The 23538-nt window shown below is 37.1% G+C and overlaps 1 protein-coding gene across 3 annotated transcripts in view; it reads left to right on the top strand.

The window, feature by feature from the left end:
• The window catches only part of SEC24D (SEC24 homolog D, COPII coat complex component), a 111722-nt gene that overhangs the window by 64132 nt on the left and 24052 nt on the right, over positions 1-23538 (top strand). For all 3 annotated transcript variants that reach the window (XM_023220037.1, XM_023220039.2, XM_023220038.3), the window contains exons 9-13: positions 1250-1388; positions 4634-4749; positions 11703-11827; positions 16659-16850; positions 17432-17525. In XM_023220037.1, the coding sequence (XP_023075805.1) occupies positions 1250-1388; positions 4634-4749; positions 11703-11827; positions 16659-16850; positions 17432-17525 (666 nt within the window). The remainder of the gene's footprint in view (positions 1-1249; positions 1389-4633; positions 4750-11702; positions 11828-16658; positions 16851-17431; positions 17526-23538) is intronic.

Genomic DNA, 23538 nt, shown 5'->3' with positions numbered 1-23538 from the left:
AGCAGAAAACAGCCTGATACCGCCACCCCACTGACCTCCTGCTCTTCAGGCCTCCATTCAAAAGCAGTCTGCTTTATTTATATCTTTTTCAGTAAAGAAAAATTAAATTGACATGCCAAAGCCTGCAGTTCTCAAGTTTTTCTTTAAATGTTATCTTTAAGCACATTTACAAAAACAAGGATCTCTGTGGTTTTCTCCTGAAAGCCATAAGTGTTGGGAAAGCAGACTTAATGCTGAACTTTTTTACTTTTAAACTGTAAAAGACGTATCATGCTTTCTGTGTATGTTTATGAGGAAGAAGCAATTGAATGATTTATTTTTTCAGTTCTGGCAAAGCCTGGCCAGCCACACTGTGAGTATTCTGTGAAACCTTTCTTTCTGATAAAGTAACAGAAAAGGTAGAATCAGCCTCTTTGCCTAAATAAATGAACATTATTGCGTATTTCTTCAAATAGTTGCATTTTTGAAGAAATAGTTGATGTGCTCTGGGGGAACTATGTAGGCAGCATACTGCTGTGCAAACTAGAATGTCTAAAATCAGACCTAACTCTCTTTATTTATAATCTATGAAGAAACTTAGCAAAATGTGTGACGCAAGTTGTGTAGATTGTTTTTAATGTAAGAATAATTAGGTATTATTACCATCCCTGTATGTTCTGTCTCCACACACATATTGGCAAATATGCATACACACATAGACATAAATATACATATATTGATATATCCTTATAAATGAGATAAACTGAAATTAACTTTTGTTTGAATATTCTGGACAACATCTTATGGCTTTGAATTCATGTGTTATCAATAAAGACATTGTTACTGTCTTGGGGCAAAAGCTAAGAGTTGAGTTCCTTAAAAATTGCCACTAGGCCGGGTGCAGTGGTTCACGCCTGTAATCCCAGCACTTTGGGAGGCCAGGGTGGGTGGATCACCTGTGGTCAGGAGTTTGAGACCAGCCTGGCCAACATGGTGAAACCTCGTCTCTACTAAAACTACAAAAATTAGTCAGGCGTGGTGACGGGCATCTGTAATCACAGCCACTCGGGAGACTGAGGCTACTCGCTTGAACCCTGGAGGCGGAGGTTGCACCCACTCCAGCTTGGGTGACAGAGCAAGACTCTGTCTCAAAAAAAAAAAAAAAAAGAAAGAAAAAGAAAAAAAACCTGCCATTAAAAGACTTTCCAAATTGTAATACCTAGAAATCCTACACTCACCTGTTCATTTAATTTTTCTTGTTTCTCCATAGAGTCCCCTTTACTTGGTAAATCACGGTGAGAGTGGACCAGTCAGATGCAACAGGTGCAAGGCCTACATGTGCCCATTTATGCAGTTCATCGAAGGAGGAAGAAGATATCAGTGTGGATTTTGCAACTGTGTGAATGATGGTAAGCAGTGCCGTTAGAAGCTCTTTGTGAAATTCTTTATTAAGTCAAATGTGTTGTACTTCTTAGTTTAGGAAAAGCATACATTCTTTTTTCTGTATAGCAGTACCTTCTTTATAATTTCTCTAGAAGGAAACCAACTATGACAGGCTCTGTTTGGGAAATTTAAGCCCCTTTGAACCTTAGGTAACTACATGAGCCACACATGGAAGTTGAAATGTTTCTTAGGAAACTAAATGTAGGGAGAAAATTTTTATTTCTTAATCCCCTTCCATAAAGCCTCAGTGAGAAAGAAAATAAGATTTTTACCTCTTGTGATTACAGATGATAAACTTGGGAGACGTCTCCTCTTTTTTCACTCCTCAAGGTTATTCTTGAATATGAGCTCATTGATACTTAGGAAAAGCTTAGGTATAACCAAGGGCTTTAACACTTACGTAGATTTTTTTTTTTTTTTACACGCTGATGTAAATATTGGATTGTTTAAGGAGGAAGGAACGTAGGGCTTTCCCATATTCATTGTATTTTGTTTTATTCCGGTACGAATTTACTGATGTTGAAGAAAACTGCAGCATTGCTGAAAGTGTTCTCACATCTATTACATTTATAACATGTCTCTGTATTTTTCATTATTTGTTGTTAAATGAGGTATACATACTGAGGCTGAAAACATTCTTATATTCATTGACATTTTTTGAACCATGTGATGATGATTATGAGTTTTCTTCTCTCTTTCTTATCTTTGTAGACAGGCTTCCCTGCAGGTAATTAGATCTGAAGAACATATAGCACTGTCTGCCTGTGAACACGTGGTTCTACACATGGGTGCTGGCTACTCCCTAATGCCAACTGAGCTGGGGACAGTGTTCCTCCTACATCGTTCATTCATGGCATCTTGCCTGTGTGAGCATTCTTTGCTGGGAGAGCGCTGCTTGCCTTCTTGTTTCCCTGCCCTCTTATCTCGCACACACACAGTCCATGACTTTACCCAACTTAGGGTGCCAGAGGCTGGCCTTGCAAGTGCTTCTCATGCAGACCTTTGGTCAGTTCTTAAATTCACGTTGCTGTGGAGTTGAATCATTGGCTTCTAGACTCATCCCAGACTATGGCCTAAGCCTCTTGATATGTCTCTCTCCTTGCATCAACTGTGGCTTCCACGCAGTGCAAATTGGATATCCCATTGAGACCAGATTCTGTTAGTTCTCTACCCTTACTTCTCTTTCTAAGGAATATCTTGTTTCCTCTCTCAACCTGGATGAAATCTGCATCCAAATTCATGGCTATCATTCAGTCTTGGGACTTGGATTTCAGGAACCCTGTGACAATTCATTTCTCTGTGCTTTAGTTTTAGAGGAAAAAATCCTGAGAAGGGACAGAGGCTTCTCCCAAAGCATTTGGACAGAGCCCTCCAGCGAGCCCACCAGCTCCTCAGATGTCTTCACCCAAGCCCCCAACTTTCTTAGAAAGGTGACCAAAATCATACCCACCATGAAGAGCAGCAAGGATCTTCAGTTTGCTGTGACTCTTTGGCCTCCTACCCAAAGTGTCGGCTCAGGGCCTTAAAAGGCCCAGCCACTTCCAGGAAGAGAAAAACGACTCAGAATTCCTGTGTCTCAACACAGCAGATTATATTCCCTCAGGTATCCATTCCTAGGAAGCTGCCATGTTTATTTTCCAATAGAATTATTCATACTAGGCTTAAATATTTGTCCCTGTAAGGAAGCCGGACTCCCATAGATGTATGCTGACACCTATCTTCTTCATTTAGGTTTAACAAAGACAGAGGTTTGTTGGAGTTAGAAAGGATCCAGCAGGCTTGCTTTCGTGGTTCCACTCTTATTTCCTTGCAAAGTGTCCAGAGATTGCCCAGTGGGGAGTGTGTGTGGTCAGAGACATGCAGGAAGACAGGGGCCAAAGGGTAGTGCATGATTTATGGTATGACTTGAAAGTTGGCTTATAAAAGATGATAGACAATATTAAATGCTAATGAATATAAAATAAAATTTAAAAAAGGAAAACATTTCACATATTACATTTCTGTGTGTAGATGAGAATGAATTGTATGTTATACTATGTGGAAACTACTGTACTATGCATTCTAAGATAGCCAAGGCAGCATCCTCCATCTCATCTAAATGTAGCAAAATAGCAATTGAAGACCCTCAAAGCTTACTTAGCTCAGCTGAGCCCGTCAGTTTCTACTTCTGTAATCTTTTCAAGAAGTTGAATCTTCCAAATTCAGAGATCCATATGTGCATAAGAACCTTATAAAACTTACTTTAAAAGAAATGGCCATGATACAGTAACAACGTAGAAAAATCAAGCCTCAGTAGGGTTTTTTTTTTTAAGAGAACAACTTCAGAAAACAGTCTTGTTATTCTTATGTCAGTTTCACAGCTAAAAGTAAATAATGCTGAATTGTTGATTTAAAAATGAGATGCATTATTTGTACGGTTTTTACAATGGTAATGTTGTTCTTTACAAAAAGCTTAAAACCAGAGCATTGGTAGTTTTTCTGAATACTTGTATTGGCAGTGGTTTAGTAGCCAGCCCTATTAATCTCAAGGCAACAGGAGTTCGTTTTTACAGAGATACCAGGCCATATTTGTCCAAGTGTTCAGTATGTGACTCATAAGTGTTCCTGTGCTATTGGATGACTTCCAGATCTTTGCCAGAACTAACCTTCTTAGACATTTGAATCAAATTAAAGTTCCTTAGCTGAGATCTTAGTGGTGTAGTCTTTCCCTAATACAGTAATCCTCTCCACTCTTAAGCCCAAACATTAAAAGATTACCATGCAAACTCCACATGGGTGAAGACATCTCTTAATTAAAGCATAATAAATATTGTAGTTCATAGTATAGTTCAAATAGCGAATGTTTATTTCTGTTAGATATATTAAAAATTCAAATAGAAAAGTCAGAATTCTTTTTAAAAGAGGTAATAAAATGGGGACAATTGAATTTGGGTTGTGACAACTTAAAAACACCAATACTTTTATACCCTGTTTCTCTAGGATGGTCTAAATCATAAACGTTCTTTGTCATCAATAACTTATAGAAGAGGAACCCTCCTCTTTTCCAAGACATATTTTTAAAATAGTAGGTATTTACGATATGCTACATTCCAGCTTTAAAATACATTTTTTCTGATGCTAACTCCTTTCCTCCCATAATAAATTTTGAGAACTTACTAAATTGTCTGTTTATGAAAACAAAATATTTTCTTTCCTATTTTGTTTTTATTAGTTCCGCCATTCTATTTCCAACATCTGGACCACATTGGAAGAAGACTGGACCACTATGAGAAACCAGAGTTATCTCTAGGATCTTATGAATATGTTGCCACTTTGGATTATTGCAGAGTAAGTGTTCCCAGAACTTCAAGTGTTTATACATTGATGTTAAATTCAAGTGAATAACTTTCATATGTAAAGAACTGACTCTTGATTTGCAAACAAAGCATTTTGTGGTACCGTGGAGTGATAGAAATGCATAACACGTAGATCCCATCTTCTTGGTTGTTAACATGATTCAACTGCCAAGCCATCTACTGGAGGGATTATTTTTAAAAACTGAAATGTGGTGTCAGAAATAGAAAATAATAATTTCTGTTCCCTGCCAGACGGAATATAACTGGTTCTTAATGCAATAGTTCCGTATGGTGCCTCTGCCTCCCTTATTCTGTAAAGAGTCTCAGAAAACTTCCCATCCAAGAGAAGAGCTCAACCAAACTTGTTAGTAGGACTATTGACGTGTTTCTGTACCTCCCTTCACTCCTGTTGCTACCACAATGGTTTGCGCTCTCAGAATCCCCCTTACACTGTCTATCTCAGCAGGCTGAGATCCTCGCCTTTGATTTTTCTGCTCTATAATGTGACCATAAGACACGCCCCCACACTCACTGCCTCCCATAAACCTCTACTGGTTATTTCTTTTCTAAAAAATTAAATTTAAAAAGATTTAGCTTTCTTTATAAGGCCGTTAAGCATTGCCCCCCAAACTATCACCTCAGCTGTATCTTCAGTTATACAAAACTTTTCACAATGTACTCTGAACTCAGCCCCTTTGACAATTCCATACCTTTATACCAGATGTTCATTTGACCAGAATATCTTTCCATTCTCCTGTCACATCTATACATACCCCAGCTGGCAAACCCCTCCCTTTTCTGTAATGCCTGGCTGAAATTTTATTGTGTGTATGCATATGCAACTTTCTCTGTCTTTATCATGGTAATTATTTACTATAACTTCTGTTTTTTCACAGAATTTGGTCTATATCTCTATTTTAGCATTTATCCCCATGGAATTTAAATCTTCTTACATGTCTGCCATCTTCATAGATTCTGATATCCTAGTCATCTTTATGACATTTACCACACTATCTGCCACAGGATAGGAGTTGATCAGTGTGTGTGGAATGAATAAAAGAATGAATTTGTGGATATCACTATTCCCAGGACTAGCCATTTCCCTTGTCCAGTATCACAATGACACCATTATGGGTACCTTGCAGGGCTTTAAAATTCTTCACTGATTTGAAAATCACATCTTCTTGGGTATCGTTTGCATTTCAGCACGTATCTGAAGCACCATGTGTAGACTTGAAGAAACAGGGTCATTCTAACTTATTTTCTTATTTTCTGTTCTAAAAATGAGTGCCTACTAATGCCCAATTCCCAGAAAACAGCTTCTGACCCACAGATTTCTTTCATAGATGTTTGCAAGGGGATCGGTCATCTGTTGAGTATAGATGATAATGAACATTTTTCCTAACTAGAATTTTTTTCAGTTGACTGGGCCTTAAAATTTTTTCTGTTAACATAACTTATTGCATTTATTTTACTGCTTCATATGATTATTTTGCAATATATTACACAGAACTAGTTGTTAAAATGTAATGCATTATTAGTTTAAGATGTTGCAACATCTGAACATACTTGGGGAAATTTAGGAATATTTTTGCTACAGATGCTTTATTTTAGGCAAGAAGCATGTCCTAAAATACAGTGACTTTTGGACAGTTTATGTGTTCCTAATTGCTGTTAACTGAAGGAGAATCATTGGGCAACACACAAACATTTAATGTTTTAATTAAATGTAAGAAAGCCATTGTAACTAATGATGGAAAATTTGTTCGCTGATCTTTGCAACCATAGTATAAATCTAACCCTGCTCTCAGTTTCTAGTTCTCTGCCAAAAAAGCGACATGATCTTGATTATATGCTTTTTTAGTAGAAACTTAGGCAGAGAGTCAAATCTGTTTCTGGGAACAAAAGTCTTAGTATCTTCAAACCCTGTTATCTGGAAATATTCCAGAAGTCTAATTGATGGGAAATCTCGCCCAGCCAGGCAAGGAACCAAATAAAAATTGTACATTTTGAAGAACTTTTTGTAAGCATAATCTTCCTTTTATTATTCCAAGTAGAGTTCATAATAAATATGCTGTAAACATCTTCAAATTTAATTATAATTTAAAATGTAAATGAAGTATAGTGATGAGTTGGCTTAGCTTTTCAGACAATGAAAAAACTTATTTAATTTGTACGTGTATTTTTTACACCATGCACTTGGAAAGAGGAATTACAAAATCACATTTTCCTCTTCATCTTGGCTCATCTTAATGTTGATTTTAGATAGTAAAATTAACATTTATTGAACATTTACCATGTGTCAAGCTGTAGGCTAAATTCCTTCTATGTATCATATCATTTAGTCCTCACGGTGATCCCATGTGGTGCGTACCATCATTATTTGAGGAAACTTAGGCTTAGAGACTGCGTAAGTGCCAGCTTCAGGCCATACATCCAGAAAGTAATGGAACCAGACTGAAAACCGTATCTGTGTGACCACAGAAGCCCTGTTTTCTAATCAGTACATTGTGTATACATGAGCAAGTATTAACACAATCATCCTGGAGTTGCCTTGGAAAAAAAAAAGGCCTCAGCTTTGTCATATAACTGAGAGTTCGTCATTAATAAGTTTATGGAATATATCTACATGTAAAGTGTACTTGAAATGTGAAGTCTCCTTCCAAGTTAGCTTTCTTTTTTCTTTCTTTTTTTTTTTCTGAACAAAAATGTAGTTTCTTCACTTAATTCACTTTGACATTACCAGATGCCTAACATGTCTAAGGTACTTGTCTGTGTGCTGTAAGGCATAACAAAATTAGCAGGATGATAAACCTGCTCTGAAGGTACTTACAATGTATAGACCTGATAAGAATGTATATAATTTTGATATAAACTCAAATATGATAAATGCTGTAAGAATAGAATAACCGTAGTGCCATAAGAAAACAGGATTGGGAAGGCTTCGTAGAGGAAGTGACATTTGAGCTGATTAAACTGTGAGCCTGGACACGGTAACTAGAACAGTGAGCAGAAACAGTTTCACAAACATATTGACAATTTACTCAGATTTCTTTAGGGGCTAGGTAGACATTGTAGATGAAGTGACGTGAACCAGGATAATTACAGAGTATATTCCCCCTTCCCTCAAAACACATTCAAATTCAAATATATTTTGAAACACTATGCCAAGCAAAGCACTTTCCAGCCAAATTCTTGGCTTAAGCCCACTAGTCTGTGACTTCTGGACAGGAGGTATTTTGGAAATGTCAGCCACTTAAATTGTTGGGAGAACGTGTATTGGGAATAATGGGAAATAAAGCTGGGACGTTGTTTTGAGACACAGTCTATCTTTTTATTTTCCCCTGGGTCCAGCATCGTATCTTTGATTTCTTAGGTTTTTATACATGTTTGTTAAATGAGTGTCATGGTAGGTCTTGAGTGTCAGGCCATTGAAGAACTTACATTAATTCAGTAGGCCATGAGAACAATTAAAGGTGAAGGTGGAGTTGTTCCATTCATTCATCCATTAACTCAGTCAACAGTTAATGAACACTTTGTGGTGCCATGCTCTGTCCTAGGCTCCGAGGACTCAGTAAACTTCCTGTTCTCAGAGAAGGTAGCATTGTGATCTATATTGAGCATCAGACAGTTTATTCTGACAGCAGTCTGTATAATGAGAGGAGATATTAGAGGCAAGGGTGCATTAGAAATTAATGTAGTTGTCCAACTAAGAGAAAATGAGGGTAGTATGATAATTCCCCAAAAAATTAAAAATAGAATTACTGGCCAGGCACAGTGGCTCATGCCCATAATCCCAGCATTTTGGGAGGCCAAGACGGGAAGATCACGAGGTCAGGAGTTTGAGACCAGCCTGGCCAACATAGTGAAACCCCATCTCTACTAAAAATACACACATACACACATAAAAATTACCGGGGCATAGTGATGGGCGCCTGTAATCCCAGCTACTTGGGATGCTGAGGCAGGAGAATCGCTTGAACCCGGAAGGTGGAGGTTGCAGTGAGCCAAGATCGCACCACTGCACTCTAGCCCGGGTGACAGTGCGAGACTCCATCTGAAAAAAAAAAAAAAAAATTGAATTACCATATGACCTAGCAGTTTCACTTCTGGGTATATACCCAAAATAATTGAAAGCAGAGTCTCAAAAAGATATTGGTATATCCATGGTCATAGTAGCAGTATTCACAATAGCCAAAAAGGAGGAAGCAACCAGGTATCTATCGACAGAAGAATGCATAAGCAAAATGTGGTATATATGTATAATGGAATATTATTCAGCCTCAAAAAGGAAGGAAAGTCTGACCCATGCTACAACATGGATGAATGTTGAGGATGTTATACTAAGTAAAATAAGCCAGCCACAAGAAGGATAAATATGGAATGATTCTATATGAGGTATGTAGAGTAGTCAAATTCCTAGAGACAGAACATGGGATGGTGATTGCCAGATGCTGGAGAGAGGAAACAGAGGTTGTTTAATGGGTACAGTTTCAGTTTTGCAAGCTGAAAAGCATTCTGTGATGGATGGTGGTAATGGTTGCACAGCAATGTGAGTGTACTTAATGCCACCGAACTGTACACTTGAAATGGTTAAGATGGCAATTTTTATGTTTTCTTTGCCACAATTAAAAATAATAGAAAAAGAGAAATTGAGGATCTAAATTTGGCTACTGGAACTAAAAGAGCCACATGGGCCTTCACAATTAACTGGTTGTGGATGCTAAATGAGGTGGACAAGTCCATGGAGACAGAGAGATTTCAAGCCCAGGTTATTTTAGCTTATTGTGTTTTTTTATAAGTTTCTTATAGGAAAGACCAGTATAGTGGGAGAAATGTTGTCATAATCTCTAAAATTTTGAGTCTACAGTGCTGGCAGAACTTTTATATGGATATGTAGTTAATTGGAATGCTGGTCTTGAGCTCAAAAGGAATCACGATGAGAGAGAATTTGAAGAGTTGCCTATATAGAGGTGCTGGTTAAAACTGAGCAAATGAACAAGATTGCTGTGATGGACGTGGGTGGGAGGAGAGAAGTTGGATAAAGATGAGAAAATAAAAAAACAGAAGCAACAGTTAGAGAACTGGGAGAGGAAATGATGTTCCAGTGTCCTGGCAGCTAAGAGAGCCAAAGTGGTCTGGTGTGCCTAAAGTTGCAAAGAGATAGAAGAGATCTAGGATGAGAGCTGGATTTTTATTTCAAGTCACTGTAGTTTGCAGTCTGGATGGTTCAGTGACCTTAAAGAGGGCAGTTTTAGTAAGCTGGCATAGAAAACCAGCATTTTATAGAGTGCATACATGTTAAGCTTGGCTGGACAAAGCCAGCTGGATTGAATGGGTAGGGTAATAGATTAAGAAAGCTAATGATAAAGCCCTGACAGTTACCTAGGCACAAGATGACAAGCTTTCAGATGGTTATGAGTAGGGATGGGCCAAAACATCGTTAAAGAATCATTCTGAAACTGAAAACAATGGGACTCAGTTATTGAAGGAAAAGGAACAGCCCAATCTAATTTCACACTTTCAAGCCTTGAGTTGGCATGTAGTGATGTTATTCCCATATAGAGAAATGGGAAGAGAATGTGATTTAGAGGAGTGATTAACTAATTTTGAATATTTCAAAAACCAGTTATAGTGAAGCATTTCTGTAGAAATGTGCAAATTGGAGATATGGAAAATATTCCATGAGGAATTGGTAATGCTGATAGAAGAGATTACAAGAATAGTATAGCACACTTGGGTTTGTCACAAAGAGGTTTTGGTTTAACTAATGGAAATGGTTGTTATTTTCATCCATTATATATGCTGATATAAATCAGCATAAGTCTATGCTGTGATTTATTAAAGTAGGTGTGAATCAGGAATGATTTGCAATAAAAAGTATTCACATAGCAGAGTTCCTTCATTTCTTTGTTGGTCTGATTTTGGTAAAAGTTTTCAGGAGGATGATTTTTAAGTCCTATAATTTGTTTTTATTTAAAATGAAGGATTTTGTTTTAAAAAGTTATATCTAGCCTTGTAGTGGATATAGAATGAATGAGTAAGATAATTTACAGACATTGTTGTCTAATTTTAAAATAGTTTCAATACAATTTTAGAACATTTTTGTTTATTATAAAGTTAAAAATTAAGTTGGTCTAAATTCTTTATTCTGTAGTGTAGGTCACTAGAGTTGTTTGCCTGTGGCCCTCTTTTCTAAATATTTTGTAAGATGCAACTGAAGGATCACTTCCTAAAAGCTGTTTGAACACCAGCCAGTAAAGGGACCAGCAACTAAAAAACATTTTCATAGCAGCTGCTGTATGTCACAGTGATTGTTTTAAACAGACAAAAGGCCTAACATTCTATGTTACCACAAATATGTAAAAAAACTAGGTCAGTGCTTAAAAATATAGTACAGTTTTTAAAAGTATACAGTTATATTTTCCTAAACAATTTCATATCTTTAAAATGGAAAGAGCCGATAGAAGAAGAGTCTAAAATAGTGACATCCAAGTTAATGAAGTTTTATTACAGTTTCAAAAACGAACACTATTATGTGTACTCTTTTTTAGTATAATTTGTTAGTGTGCCAAACATATTTCGACCTGTAAGGCAGAGAGTTACAAGCAAGTCTGGCCATAATTCTGTACTTTCCCTTCAGCAACTGTAATAATAAAGCTTTGCAAAAGTGAACCTTCTGTGCTAGATGTCATAATAGTGTCTAATTCAATACTGACCCAAGTCATACCCTGAAAAATAAACAACTTCTTTTATCTTTTTAATAGCATCTGAAACCAGATGCTCTAGATATTCTGGAAAAATGATTTAATTCCGCAGATGCTATATCCTAAATATTAAATGAAACATCTGATAACTTTCAAGAATTTCTGATGAGTATTGACATTTGATTATGCAATGTATTTACTTTATATCGATTTATGTGATGTATTTGCTTTCCTATAGAAGAATAAGCCTCCCAATCCACCAGCCTTTATCTTCATGATTGATGTTTCATATAGTAACATAAAGAATGGACTTGTCAAGCTCATATGTGAAGAATTGAAGACCATGCTGGAAAAACTTCCAAAGTAAGGGAACTGTCATTCTTTTTACAACTTATACATTATTGCCTCATTAATTTATTGGCCAGAAGGTAAGTGCTGAATGACCAATTGATATTTTTTGCTAATAAGGACATTGGGTAATTAGTCATAAATCAAACAGCACCATTGTTTCGAGTCCTTAGAAAGTTAGAGTGATCTTTTGTACAAAGCAAAGGAAACAAACTGGTAAAAAAAAAAAAAATGCTATGGTAAAAAACATTCAAAGTACATTATAAATTATGAGAAGAATCCCAACAGTGTGGTGGAAAAGACGTTGGATGTGTTATTCACTTTTCAAACCATTGATTTTCCAGTGGAAACTAGTAGTTGCTGAGCATGGCAGAGTTCGAAGGGATGACAGGAAACCGAACTGTTGTCTTATGGCAGAGATGGTAGATTTTTAAACAGTTTCCTTTTGCCCTTATGATAAGCTGTCCAACCCATTTGCAGCTTTACTGCCTCTGTGTCCTGTAACTTAACAGCCTGAGATGCACCACATTCCTTGCCATTGCAAGAGGGCAGCAAGGAAAGGTGGGAAACTAATTCTAATAGCTAACAGATGAACATACCCTCGACCTTAGTCAAGACTTCAGACTGTGTTTTAAAAAGGCTGTTTGGCATATTACCTGCTTTAATACAAAGAAGTAAATCAAACTGATGGCAATCTTACCATAAGAAATATAAAGTTACATACATGCACAGCCCAAAACGAATTTCAGGGGAGAAGAAACAACCAGATTTGTTTTGAAAGATAAAGAGGAAAAATGTATCTTGGCTTGAATAAAAGCTTTTAAGAGAGATATTTAGTAACTAGCAGGGAATAACTAGCACTATCCTTTAATTTTTCTGTCTTATTGCCTCTCCTGAAACTAATATCAAACATGACTATTTTAAAATTATCTTATTATAAAAGCTAGTTGTTTAGGATGAGGAATAACATCTAGTAAGGAGATTCATGAGCAGGGAGAATGCCATCCCTCATGCGAGGAAATACGAACAGGCTGGGAAATGTTGCCTGTAACTTAGTCCCTACGTGTCCAATCCCCTCCCTGAACATCAGCAATCTTTGTTCTGGAAAAGGATGTTTTTCTGGAGGGTGGGATGTTGGCTTCAGCCCTCAGAGCTCTCTTTGGGTCCCCACCCCTCTATATTCTTTGCACGTATGACTGGCGCTTTGGGAGATGTGAGGCTCAGATAAACGAACTCTGGACCTCCCAGGAGTAGTTTTGTTTGTATCTGTGAAGCTAAAGTCATAATATTTTCAAAGATGGTTTGGAAAAGCAGTGGGGATGTTTAAAAAACACCGAGTTAATTTCAAACTAAATTATAAAATGAAGAATGAGCTGGGAGCAAGTTGAAGATGGTGGCATAAGAAAGTCATCTGATGCCTGCAGATGTGTTTGTGACTGTAGTTTCCCTTACCTTACTCTTAAGGAAACTTGAGAAGTATGGATTTTCTACTGAATATGATATATTTTATTACAGAACTCTCTCATGGGGCTGGTTTAATCTGAATTTTGAACTTGATTAGCATGAAAGAAAACTACTGTAATTTCTGGAAATGGTCTTTCTCTCTTTTCCTTCTCTCAAATTAATCCATTGTGCTAGACAGTTACTTCACCAGTCCCTTGTTCCTTATCAATGCTGGTGATATGAAGCTAATAGCCTTTGATATAAGTTATGAAATCACACTCTTTCCTTTGGTGTCATTATAACTTTATTTCCCATTGGAGCAGAGATGTGTGACTTTGTAAAGATAGGAGAAAAAAATGAAAGGATACTGTTGGTTTTTCTCTGCCACTATTCCGATCTCTCTTTTAAAAGATTTTATTCAAGCCAATTACCTTTTTCTCCTTTATCTTTTAGAACAAATCTGGTTGTTTCTTATCCCTTGAAATTTATTTTGGGCTGTGCATATATGTAACTTTGTTTTTTTAATGGTAAGATTGTCATCAATTTGATCTACTTGCCAAACAGCTTTTTGAAAAGCACAGTCAGAAGTCTTGATTAACATTTTAGAGTGTGTTAATCTATTAGGTGATCTTTTGAAAAAGGAAGGCCTCATTCTTTACTATTTAACTTTGAATTTATACCTTTGGCCTCTCAAGGTCACCAGACTTTTCTGACTTCTCTGGAACAGGAAAGAAAAGATTTGAAAGGTTTCATCTGTTATTCAGTTCAAACTCTTTAGTTAATTTGGCTTTTTTTTTTTTTGTCTGTCTGTTTTTAATGCTGCTGTAACTAAAATGTTCCCAATGCTAGATCTTAAAATTTTCTGGTTCATCTAGTTACTAATGTCTTCCGTATTGCTCTGTCAGGTTCATTCCATGATGGGGCAAGCATTGAGAGAAGTAATCATTGAAAAAAAGAACATCAACGTATTAGTCTTTATGAAATCTCTTATATAACTTCACAAAACTTGTCTAGAATTAATATAAAGGAAAGGCTGAAAATTAGTTTTCTTCTGGATATGATTTAATAAGGCAGTTACACTGTTGAAGAAAATTTTAGGACAGTTCTGTTTCTCAAACAAATTTAAAAAAAAAATTCCCATGGAGACCAGGACTAATATTTTGCAATAATGTAGGATGTTCTGATAGATGCTTTTAAAAAACATTAATTTTGATCTTAAGTGAACCCTGTGAATCCCAGGATACTCCTTTCCCGTCACTTGAAAATGTCCAAATCCAATGGGAAATAGTAATCTAGATTTTCCTCTGTAAATTTTCTTTTGTGTCTTTTGCCTTAGTTGATTCTAAATTAACTATTAAAAGAGAATAAAAGCCCTTTGTGATTTGCTGGGATATTTTTCACCTAATGTCATAAAAAGTTTTACTGGGAAATGGGAGCTTAACTAGTGGAGTGCTGGTAAAAAAAAAAAAAAAGAGCTCTCAAAAAAAAATAAAATAAAATAAAGCCTTGATTTGTAGTGTTAGCTCAATCCATGGTGTCAGTGCTTCTAGCCAGGCTGGTTCTAAACTATCAGGGTGACATCACTAAACTGGAGTTGGGAAGAAATGTATACTATTGAGTTATCAGTTGGGGCTCTAACTTGCCAGCCCAAGTCCAGTTTTTCACCATCATTATAATCATCCTCAATAAAATATCGAATTCCCCACATTGTACTCGACCCTCAGGGGACAGATAACATAAGCTTTGGGTCCTGCCCTTTATTAGCATGTAGTCAGGGATTCATGAAATGTTTACTAAAAGGTACCTTATGCTAAGAGCCCAATGAGAATGATTTATAGGTGTTTAGAAGAGGAAACGACTTCTAATTGGTAGCATCAGGGGAGATTTCACAGAGGAGGAAGAATTTGCACTTGGTTTTGAAGAGTAAGATTCAAATGAATCGGGTAGGGGTTGGGGTGAGCATGGATGCAGTATAACATAGTGGTTAGTTGCATAAAGTTGCACCATTTAGGATATTGAGGTGTGTGTGTGTGTCTGTGTATGTGTAGTTAGAAAGAACAGGGATTCTCATTTCTGAAAGCTTTGCAAGTGTCCAGAATATAAACAGTTTCCAAGTGCTTTTGGAAGGGATTATGAGAATCTATTTAAACTGCCCAGTGAAGAACAAATACCCTCAGTTAGTGAAGGAAATAGAGAAGAAAACACAGTTCAGAGTCAGTACCTTATCAGCCTGTACTCTGTTGACATATCAAAGAAATTGGTAAGTCTGCAGCAGAATCAGCAATTTGAACTTGAGATACTTCCATCTAGATACTTCCATTTTCCTCTCCCTTGTACTCGAGTAACTCTTTAGGCCATATACAAAATTTAGAAGCTGGGCAAACCAGGTTCCTTTTCAAGAAAGTTGTCCTTTAATCAAAATAAATTATGCTAACATCTAATGGTCAAAGAAAGTGGCATGTATGTTTTGTGTCTTTCTCTTAACCATTGAGCACTACATAATATTCTCCATTGAAAATTAGTAAGGGCATCAATAATATCTAGGTGTTTTCTTTTAAAGGAGAGAAAAATAGACTGTACAATGCACTCAGCAAGCATGAAACTGAAGTTCAGACCATGAAATTCTGAATGTACTTACTATAGACTATAGACTGGAATGACAGCATTCATGCCTTTACACTTAGAATACTAAGGCCTCATTTTGGAATTCCTTAAAAAAGAAAATCTACTTTTTGTTAAAGTTTTGGAGCTTTGGAGCTTTTTAAAAGTGCTTTGCCGTGACCATCATAAATGGTCACCTAATAACAATTACACTGTCATTTTATAAATGTAACTTACTTTATATATTTATACTACATGTTTATAAGGTATATAGTTCCCCAAATCTAGCCTGTTTTCTGTTGAGATTCTCTGATGTGTAAGAAAAGAATCAGAGAAGAGGAGCAAGTGTTTTCTCAGTAAAAGCAGCTGTCCTCTTAGTAATATGAGTGTGGCTTCCTCATCCCTTGCTTCAAATATTCCATTTGTTCTTCTGACCTTCTGGTGACTTTTGAGAGAGCCTTGTTTATAAGGAATGTAATAAGCCTAGCTTATTCATGAAAAAAGCATTATTGTTTTCTATAGATTGAAAATAAATATATTACAGAAATATGAACAAGTGTTTACATGATTTTTACCTAGAATTTTGAGGATTTTTTTCCTTATCAGTTTATTTTTGTAATAACTCCTATCCCCCATTGCCATGACTAGTATTGTTTACACCTGGTAACAGAAAGTAAGATAAAAACTTTAAACATGCCTTTATGTATTTTATAGAAGACACACTTACTGAATTTCAGATAGAAATCTCCTTTTCATTCTAAATTTATAAAGCATCTCAAAAACTTTTTTTTTTTCCTTACAGGGAAGAGCAAGAAGAGATGTCTGCAATTCGAGTGGGTTTTATCACATATAACAAAGTTCTCCATTTCTTTAATGTGAAGAGTAATCTGGCCCAGCCTCAGATGATGGTGGTGACTGATGTTGGAGAAGTCTTTGTTCCTTTGTTGGATGGTTTCCTTGTCAACTATCAAGAATCTCAATCTGTGATTCATAAGTAAATATCAAGTGTATTATAATTTAAAAGTAAATCAGGTGTCTGTCTTTCATTGCACCGTGTTTTGATTCACTCATACATTGTTTTATCATTAGCAAGGGGGTTTTAAGACATGGATTATTAAACTCTATCATTTATGTTAAGTCCGTCTTTTTAAAATATAGACCAGTATCTAAGAGAAAGAATTTTTTAAATACTCACATTCAACCCTATCGGTTCTTCCTCTTTTTCTGGAAAGGTATTGCAAGGGAGATATTTCCCATATGTGGATGAATGTATTAATGATGATGGTCATAACTGAAGATATAGCCACTGTTCCAAGAATTTATGGTCTAAGAGATCAGTAATGCAGTGAATAGAAAAAATATCTACAAAGAGTGATTTTGTAAATGTTCCATTCAAATCATAGATTTTGGTGCCAAGCCATGCTAAGATATCATTTCCTAAGGAAAATTACCTATAGGTGTTGGTGTCAAATAAATACCGTATGTGTTTAGGCTTGAAATGTCAGTGATTTAATGCTTAAAGTGTATTAAAATATACTAAACATTTCAAACCTTTTGCTTACTCATGTCTTATAGTTTGTTGGACCAGATTCCAGACATGTTTGCAGACTCTAATGAAAATGAGACTGTCTTCGCTCCTGTCATCCAGGCTGGCATGGAAGCACTAAAGGTGAGAAGAATCCACTTCTGATTGCTAGTAAATACATTTTAAAAACAGAGAGACTAAAAGAAAGAAAGTGTCATTTATGAAAGAAAATACAGTCTTCATTAAAACACGTGGGTCACTAGAGGCTATTCCAAACTTCCACTCAAATCTCAGGAGGAAACGGCCAAAACCACAGATTGCTCCCAACGTGTCCATTCCAGCACTGTTAGCATCTGAGCAACTCATTTTGCCAGGATTTCCAGTTTAGCTCCTCCCTCTGGCTTTTATATGAACTTTATATGGTCTATTTTAAAATTAGTCCAACAATATCAGATCTACCAGATTACCATATCACCCTCCACAGCCATGGAATTTTCAAACATGCCAGGCCAAAGTCTTGCGACAGTCAATGACAGAGATGTGAATGCTGATTGCCAGAAGTAGATGAGAGGTTGGCCATGTCTTCAGTTGGGAAGCTGAGCCCAAAATGACTGATCATTCTCATAGTAATGAAGACAGTAAACTGAAGAAGGCATAATGATTAAAAAGCACTCACTCTCGTGCCTGTAATTCCAGCACTTTGGGAGGCCGAGGTAGGTGGACCCCTGAGGTTGAGAGTTCGAGACCAGCCTGACCAACATGGAGAAACCCTGTCTCTACTACAAATACAAAATTAGTCATGTGTGGTGGCACATGCCTGTAATCCCAGCTACTTGGGAGGCTGAAGTGGGAGAATCACTTGAACGCGGGAGGCGGAGGTTGTGGTGAGCCGAGATCGTACCACTGTACTTCACCCTGGGCAACAAGAGCGAAACTCCGTCTCAAAAAAAAAAAAAACCTTCACTCTAAATCATCATTATTACCTTAACACAAGAGTCAAACCACTTTGGCCATGACAGCTAGTTTCTAAAATTAATTTTAAAATGTTGTTATTAAAGCTAAATTTAAATTAACTTTTAAAATAAACTGCTTAGTAATAGCAACAATAACAGCAACAACTATATTACAGAACTGAGTTTATGAAACACTTCCCACATAATTTTTTATCTAAATGCATAACTTGGTTCTAAGACAGTGATTCTTGTTGGGTTTTTTTAATCTGCAAGAGTATTCATTTATGGGATCAAAGGCTATTGTGGATATCACTCAGAAAGTCTCAGAATATATGTTAATTTAACATAAAATTAACAACAAATATCATAAAGCAACTTGAAGATATTAGGGCTCACCTAACAGAAGCAAACAAATAATTGGTTGGTCTTCAGAAAGAAGGGAATTTGTTTTATTACACGTTACTACAAACAGATATCTTCTGTTTCAGTTTGAAAGGGTTATTTTTGTTATACATCACCATACAAGTCTTTCTACTCTAAGAAGTTAGGACTGGGAATAATATTACATTCATGGATTTGTGTGTGAAAGGAAGGATGAGTAGATATTCATTAGCTAATATTTCACCAATTAAGAGAGCGTAGTAAAGTAGAATTGTACAGCCCAGGCTGCCAGAGGATCTGAGTGTAGAGTCCCAGCTCAACCCCATATTTCATTTCTAAAAGGGAGAAATGCTGTCTTACAACAATGATTTCCACACTGGCAGTCCACAAGAGGTCTAGACGCTGCTTGACAGCTTAAAAGCAAAAATATATAAAGCAAATTGTGTACATGTATTCTATGTATCTGAAATTTGATACTAATTATGGTACATTATGAAAAGCACTATGTTCTTTAATAGCCATGTTCTCCAAGGTTGCTCATGCAGTCCAGCGACTGCAGCAATCAGTATAATCAGCTATCAGCCAGTTTACTAGAGTCCAGCTCTTTTCAGCCGATGTGATGTTTCTTCATATCTTTTGCATCTTATTTTTTGTTATATCTGCAATTTTATTGTTATAGTAATGTATATTTTTACCTTGACATTTAAAAATGAGAATAAACATATCTAAGTATATAACAACTCATGATAACTTCATAAATACAAAGTTCAATGAGTAGTATAATAGTGTTCTTACAAAGTAGAATGAACTGTCTTTATAAAAGGTACATAACTTTTTAAATAGCTAAGGAACTACCTTTACAAAGTGACACTGTTGGACGTAATGTCAATGGCAGTTACTACCATCCCTGCTGGCAAAGTAAACATTGTTCTCCCCAGTGCCAGTTTCATGCAGAGGCTGCATGATGCTCCACTGCTGTCCCTGCTCCGAGGCTGCTTACAGTGTGCCGGAAGAGATGTAACTCTGTAGTACAAAACATAATGTTCGTTGGTTATATTTTTTTAAATGGGGGTAGGAGAAGGGCAAAGAGTACCTTTGGAAAGCCCAGGACTGTGGCTGGTCAGCCAGTTAACTCGGGATATTCTGCCCGGAAGACCAGAGATGAGAGTAGACATGGAAAGAACATAAAGTGAAAGCTTTCTTATTGTGTATTCAAGTGAAAACATCTCAGAACTGTACTCTCCTATTTGAATTATAGCTTTATTTTCTATCAGCTAGATGCCAAGTAAAATCTATATATAATCAGGAGTAGTAAACTTCTTGAAGCAAACAGAGTAGACAAAAACTGCTAATTTGTCATGAAGATAAACAGCAACTGTTTGGAAAGTTCTTATATGTCTTTTTTAAAAGTCCTTGAAATAGCCAGCTAAAGGCTTCAGTGTACTCTTTTCTGTTGTAAATGCTTCCATATCCACAGCATCTTGTACTCATAGCACTTTTTTCCCCACATAGTCTTTCAAAATCTGCATTTATTTCAAAATCTGACCTTCATAACTCAACTATACATGAATTGCTGGCATTGTTGTTTAACTTGGCCAAAGAACAGTTTTCTGAGTTAGCTATTATTTCCACCATAAAGTTGGGGGTAAGATTTGGCCAAAAAAAAGAAGAAGAAAAAAAAAATGAGAGGAAAATGACCTTTAGTGGTTATGTTTAAAATACATGACAAGTTGGGGGGAATTTATCTTTAAATTATCCATAATACATACTAAATGTGATTGCAGGGGAATGCATCACAAACAATGCTCCTTGCACAATGGTTGATGGAGCACCATAGAATGGAAAGTGGTAGTCTCAATGGGGGTTGGAGAAACACAAAGTCAAGGTCCTTCCTTTTCAGGGAGCTCTTGATCTACAAGAGAAGACAGTAGAATACTTAAAGTTGTTGTTTTTTTTTTTTTTTTTTTTTTTTTTTTTTTGAGACGGAGTCTTGCTGTGTCTCCTGGGCTGGAGTGCAGTGGCCGGATCTCAGCTCACTGCAAGCTCCGCCTCTCGGGTTTTACACCATTCTCCTGCCTCAGCCTCCGGAGTAGCTGGGACTACAGGCGCCCGCCACCTCGCCCGGCTAGTTTTTTGTATTTTTAGTAGAGATGGGGTTTCACCATGTTAGCCAGGATGGTCTCGATCTCCTGACCTCATGATCCGCCCGTCTCGGCCTCCCAAAGTGCTGGGATTACAGGCTTGAGCCACCGCGCCCGGCCAAGAATACTTAAAGTTGTGATACAAATGCCTTTAATTAATTCTCGAATAGTCTTTTCTATAAAGAAGAGCAGATGGAGACAATAAGCTCTGTCGAGGGTGTTAATAACATGTCTCTCAGAGGAAAGGGTGTCAGAGCTGAATTTCAAACTATGAGTTCTCCAAGCCAGCTTCTCTCAACCTGTTTTCTGCCATGGTAAGAATGATATGTGGCATTCATTAATTCTGTATGAGTCGCTCCTATAGGCAGAGTCAGGCTTTGGTGAAAACACAAATTTTTGTAGGGAATAAAACATTTAACACATAGGAGCTCTATCTTTTATTAATTTGCTACTTATAAAAGACTATATAATGGTGTGTTTATGAAATTATGGATCTAAAATTAACCATTTTGTAAGAAAAAATAAATATGGCTTTTTTAAACAATATAGACCTTTTTTCCTAGTGGGCCCTGGTTTTTTTTTTTTGCCCTCAGAGTTTTACTATAGGTAATTTTTTTTTTTTTTGAGACAGAGTCTCATTCTGTCACTCAGGCTGGAGTGCAGTGGCGCGATCTCAGCTCACTGCAACCTTCGCCTCCCAGGTTCAAGCGATTCTCCTGCCTCAGCCTCCCAAGTAGCTGGGACTACAGATGTCCGCCCCATGCCCGGCTAATTTTTTGTATTTCTAGTAGAGATGGGGTTTCACTGTGTTAGCCAGGATGGTCTCGATCTCCTGACCTCGTGATCTGCCAGCCTGGGCCTCCCAAAGTGCTGGGATTACAGGCATGAGCCACCATGCCCGGCCTACTATAGGTAATATTAACAAGATAATCAAGTATGTTTAATTATGATTAATACCATGTACTAGATGATGTAATTATCCCAACAGTATTTTGTATAGTTTAATGTATTGCCTGTGTCGTGGGATAACTGAGAATTAGAGAAGTTAAGTAATTTGTCCAGTGTCATTCAGATAATAAAATAGCTGATTCTGATCATGGCAGGTGGGACCCATGTTCTTTACTGCTGTAGTATAAAATGGCAATATTAATATGAGCAGAGACTATCTAAATGAATATTATTTTTGACAGTGAATGCCTTACAGGAATTGGGTAGGCCAGGCAAGAAAAGTTGAGGAGAAGGTGAACTTGTTTAAAGCTTTATACCCTCTTTGATATTTGAATTTTTTAGAAAAGCATTTTTATAATAAAAAAAGCTACAGGCCTGGGCATGGTGGCTCATGCCTGTAATCCCAGCCCTTTGGGAGGCCGAGGTGGGCAGATCACCTGAGGTTGGGAGTTCAAGACCAGCCTGACCAACATAGAGAAACCCCATGTCTACTAAAAATACAAAATTAGCCAGGCCTGGTAGCACTTGTCTGTAATCCCAGTTTTTCAGGAGGCTGAGGCAGAAGAATCACTTGAACCCAGGAGACAGAGGTTGTGGTGAGCCACGATCACACCATTGCATTCCAGCCTGGGCAGCAAGAGTGAAACTTCATCTCAAACGAGCAAACAAAAGCTACAGAAATGATAAATTCACAGTCATAGAATTTCAGAGTTTTCAACATGCTTAACATTTTATAATCAATATTATTGTAAATTTTACTCTGATTTGGTCATTGAAGCTAATGTGTTTTTACTGGCCAAAACCTTGCTAGTCTCTTTCTCCTATGCAATATATATACCTGTAGATTCGTACATGTGCTTCTTCATTTATCCTTATGTTCTTATTAATGTTGCATCTATCAGTAATTTTCAGTAAAAGATACATGCAACAATAAGATCAAAGCACACACATTTTTGCTCACTACTGGCCATAGCAGAGACAAGACAGCAGGCCCCAGGTTACACCCCTTCTCAGTGTGTCAGCTGGGTCTTCACCTCTCTGACCCACTCCACAGAGCTTAGAATGTCACTCACTGAGAGAGACATTGAGATTCTGACCTTGAATTCTGACCTTGAATTCTCTCTCTTTGTTTTTAAGAGAGCTATTCACAAACCTAAGTACCTTATTATTAGTAGCACTTACTGCACATCTTGCAACTGTGCCTTTGCAAATAACAGCTGCAGGCAGAGAGCTGGAGAAATGGATTCCAGGCCAAGGGAACAGAATGTGCACAGATATGGAGGTGTGTAAAGCATGTGGTGTATCCCAGGAAAGCAAGAAGCTTGTGTGGCTAAAACTTCCATTGCAAGCAGATGTCAGGGGTAAGGACATGTTGGAAATAAGACTGGAAAGATAGATTCAGACTCAACTTCAAAGGGCCTTTAAAGCTATCATTTACTGGTTGTGTGACCTGGGGCAAATTGGATGAGTCTCAGTTTTCCTATTCTTAAAATGCAAACAATAGTACCTGCTGAACAAGATTGTGGGTGTTAAAGAAAATGTGTGAAGAGCCTGGCACAGAGCTGTATGCAGTAAATGTTGGTAGCAGCTCATCTCACTGTTTCTCACCCTTCCTGCTCCCACCCAGATAAAGGACTGTGGACATTATCCTGTACTAGAAAGCCTTCAGGATTCTTTTCCCCCTTCCCCTTCCTTCCTTCCTTCCTTCCTTCCTTCCTTCCTTCCTTCCTTCCT

Source organism: Piliocolobus tephrosceles, chromosome 3 (genome assembly GCF_002776525.5).
Source record: "Piliocolobus tephrosceles isolate RC106 chromosome 3, ASM277652v3, whole genome shotgun sequence".
NCBI classification, from domain to species: Eukaryota; Metazoa; Chordata; class Mammalia; order Primates; family Cercopithecidae; genus Piliocolobus; species Piliocolobus tephrosceles.
Note: the sequence above shows the minus strand (reverse complement) of the source record. Positions and strands in the feature narration are given on the sequence as shown.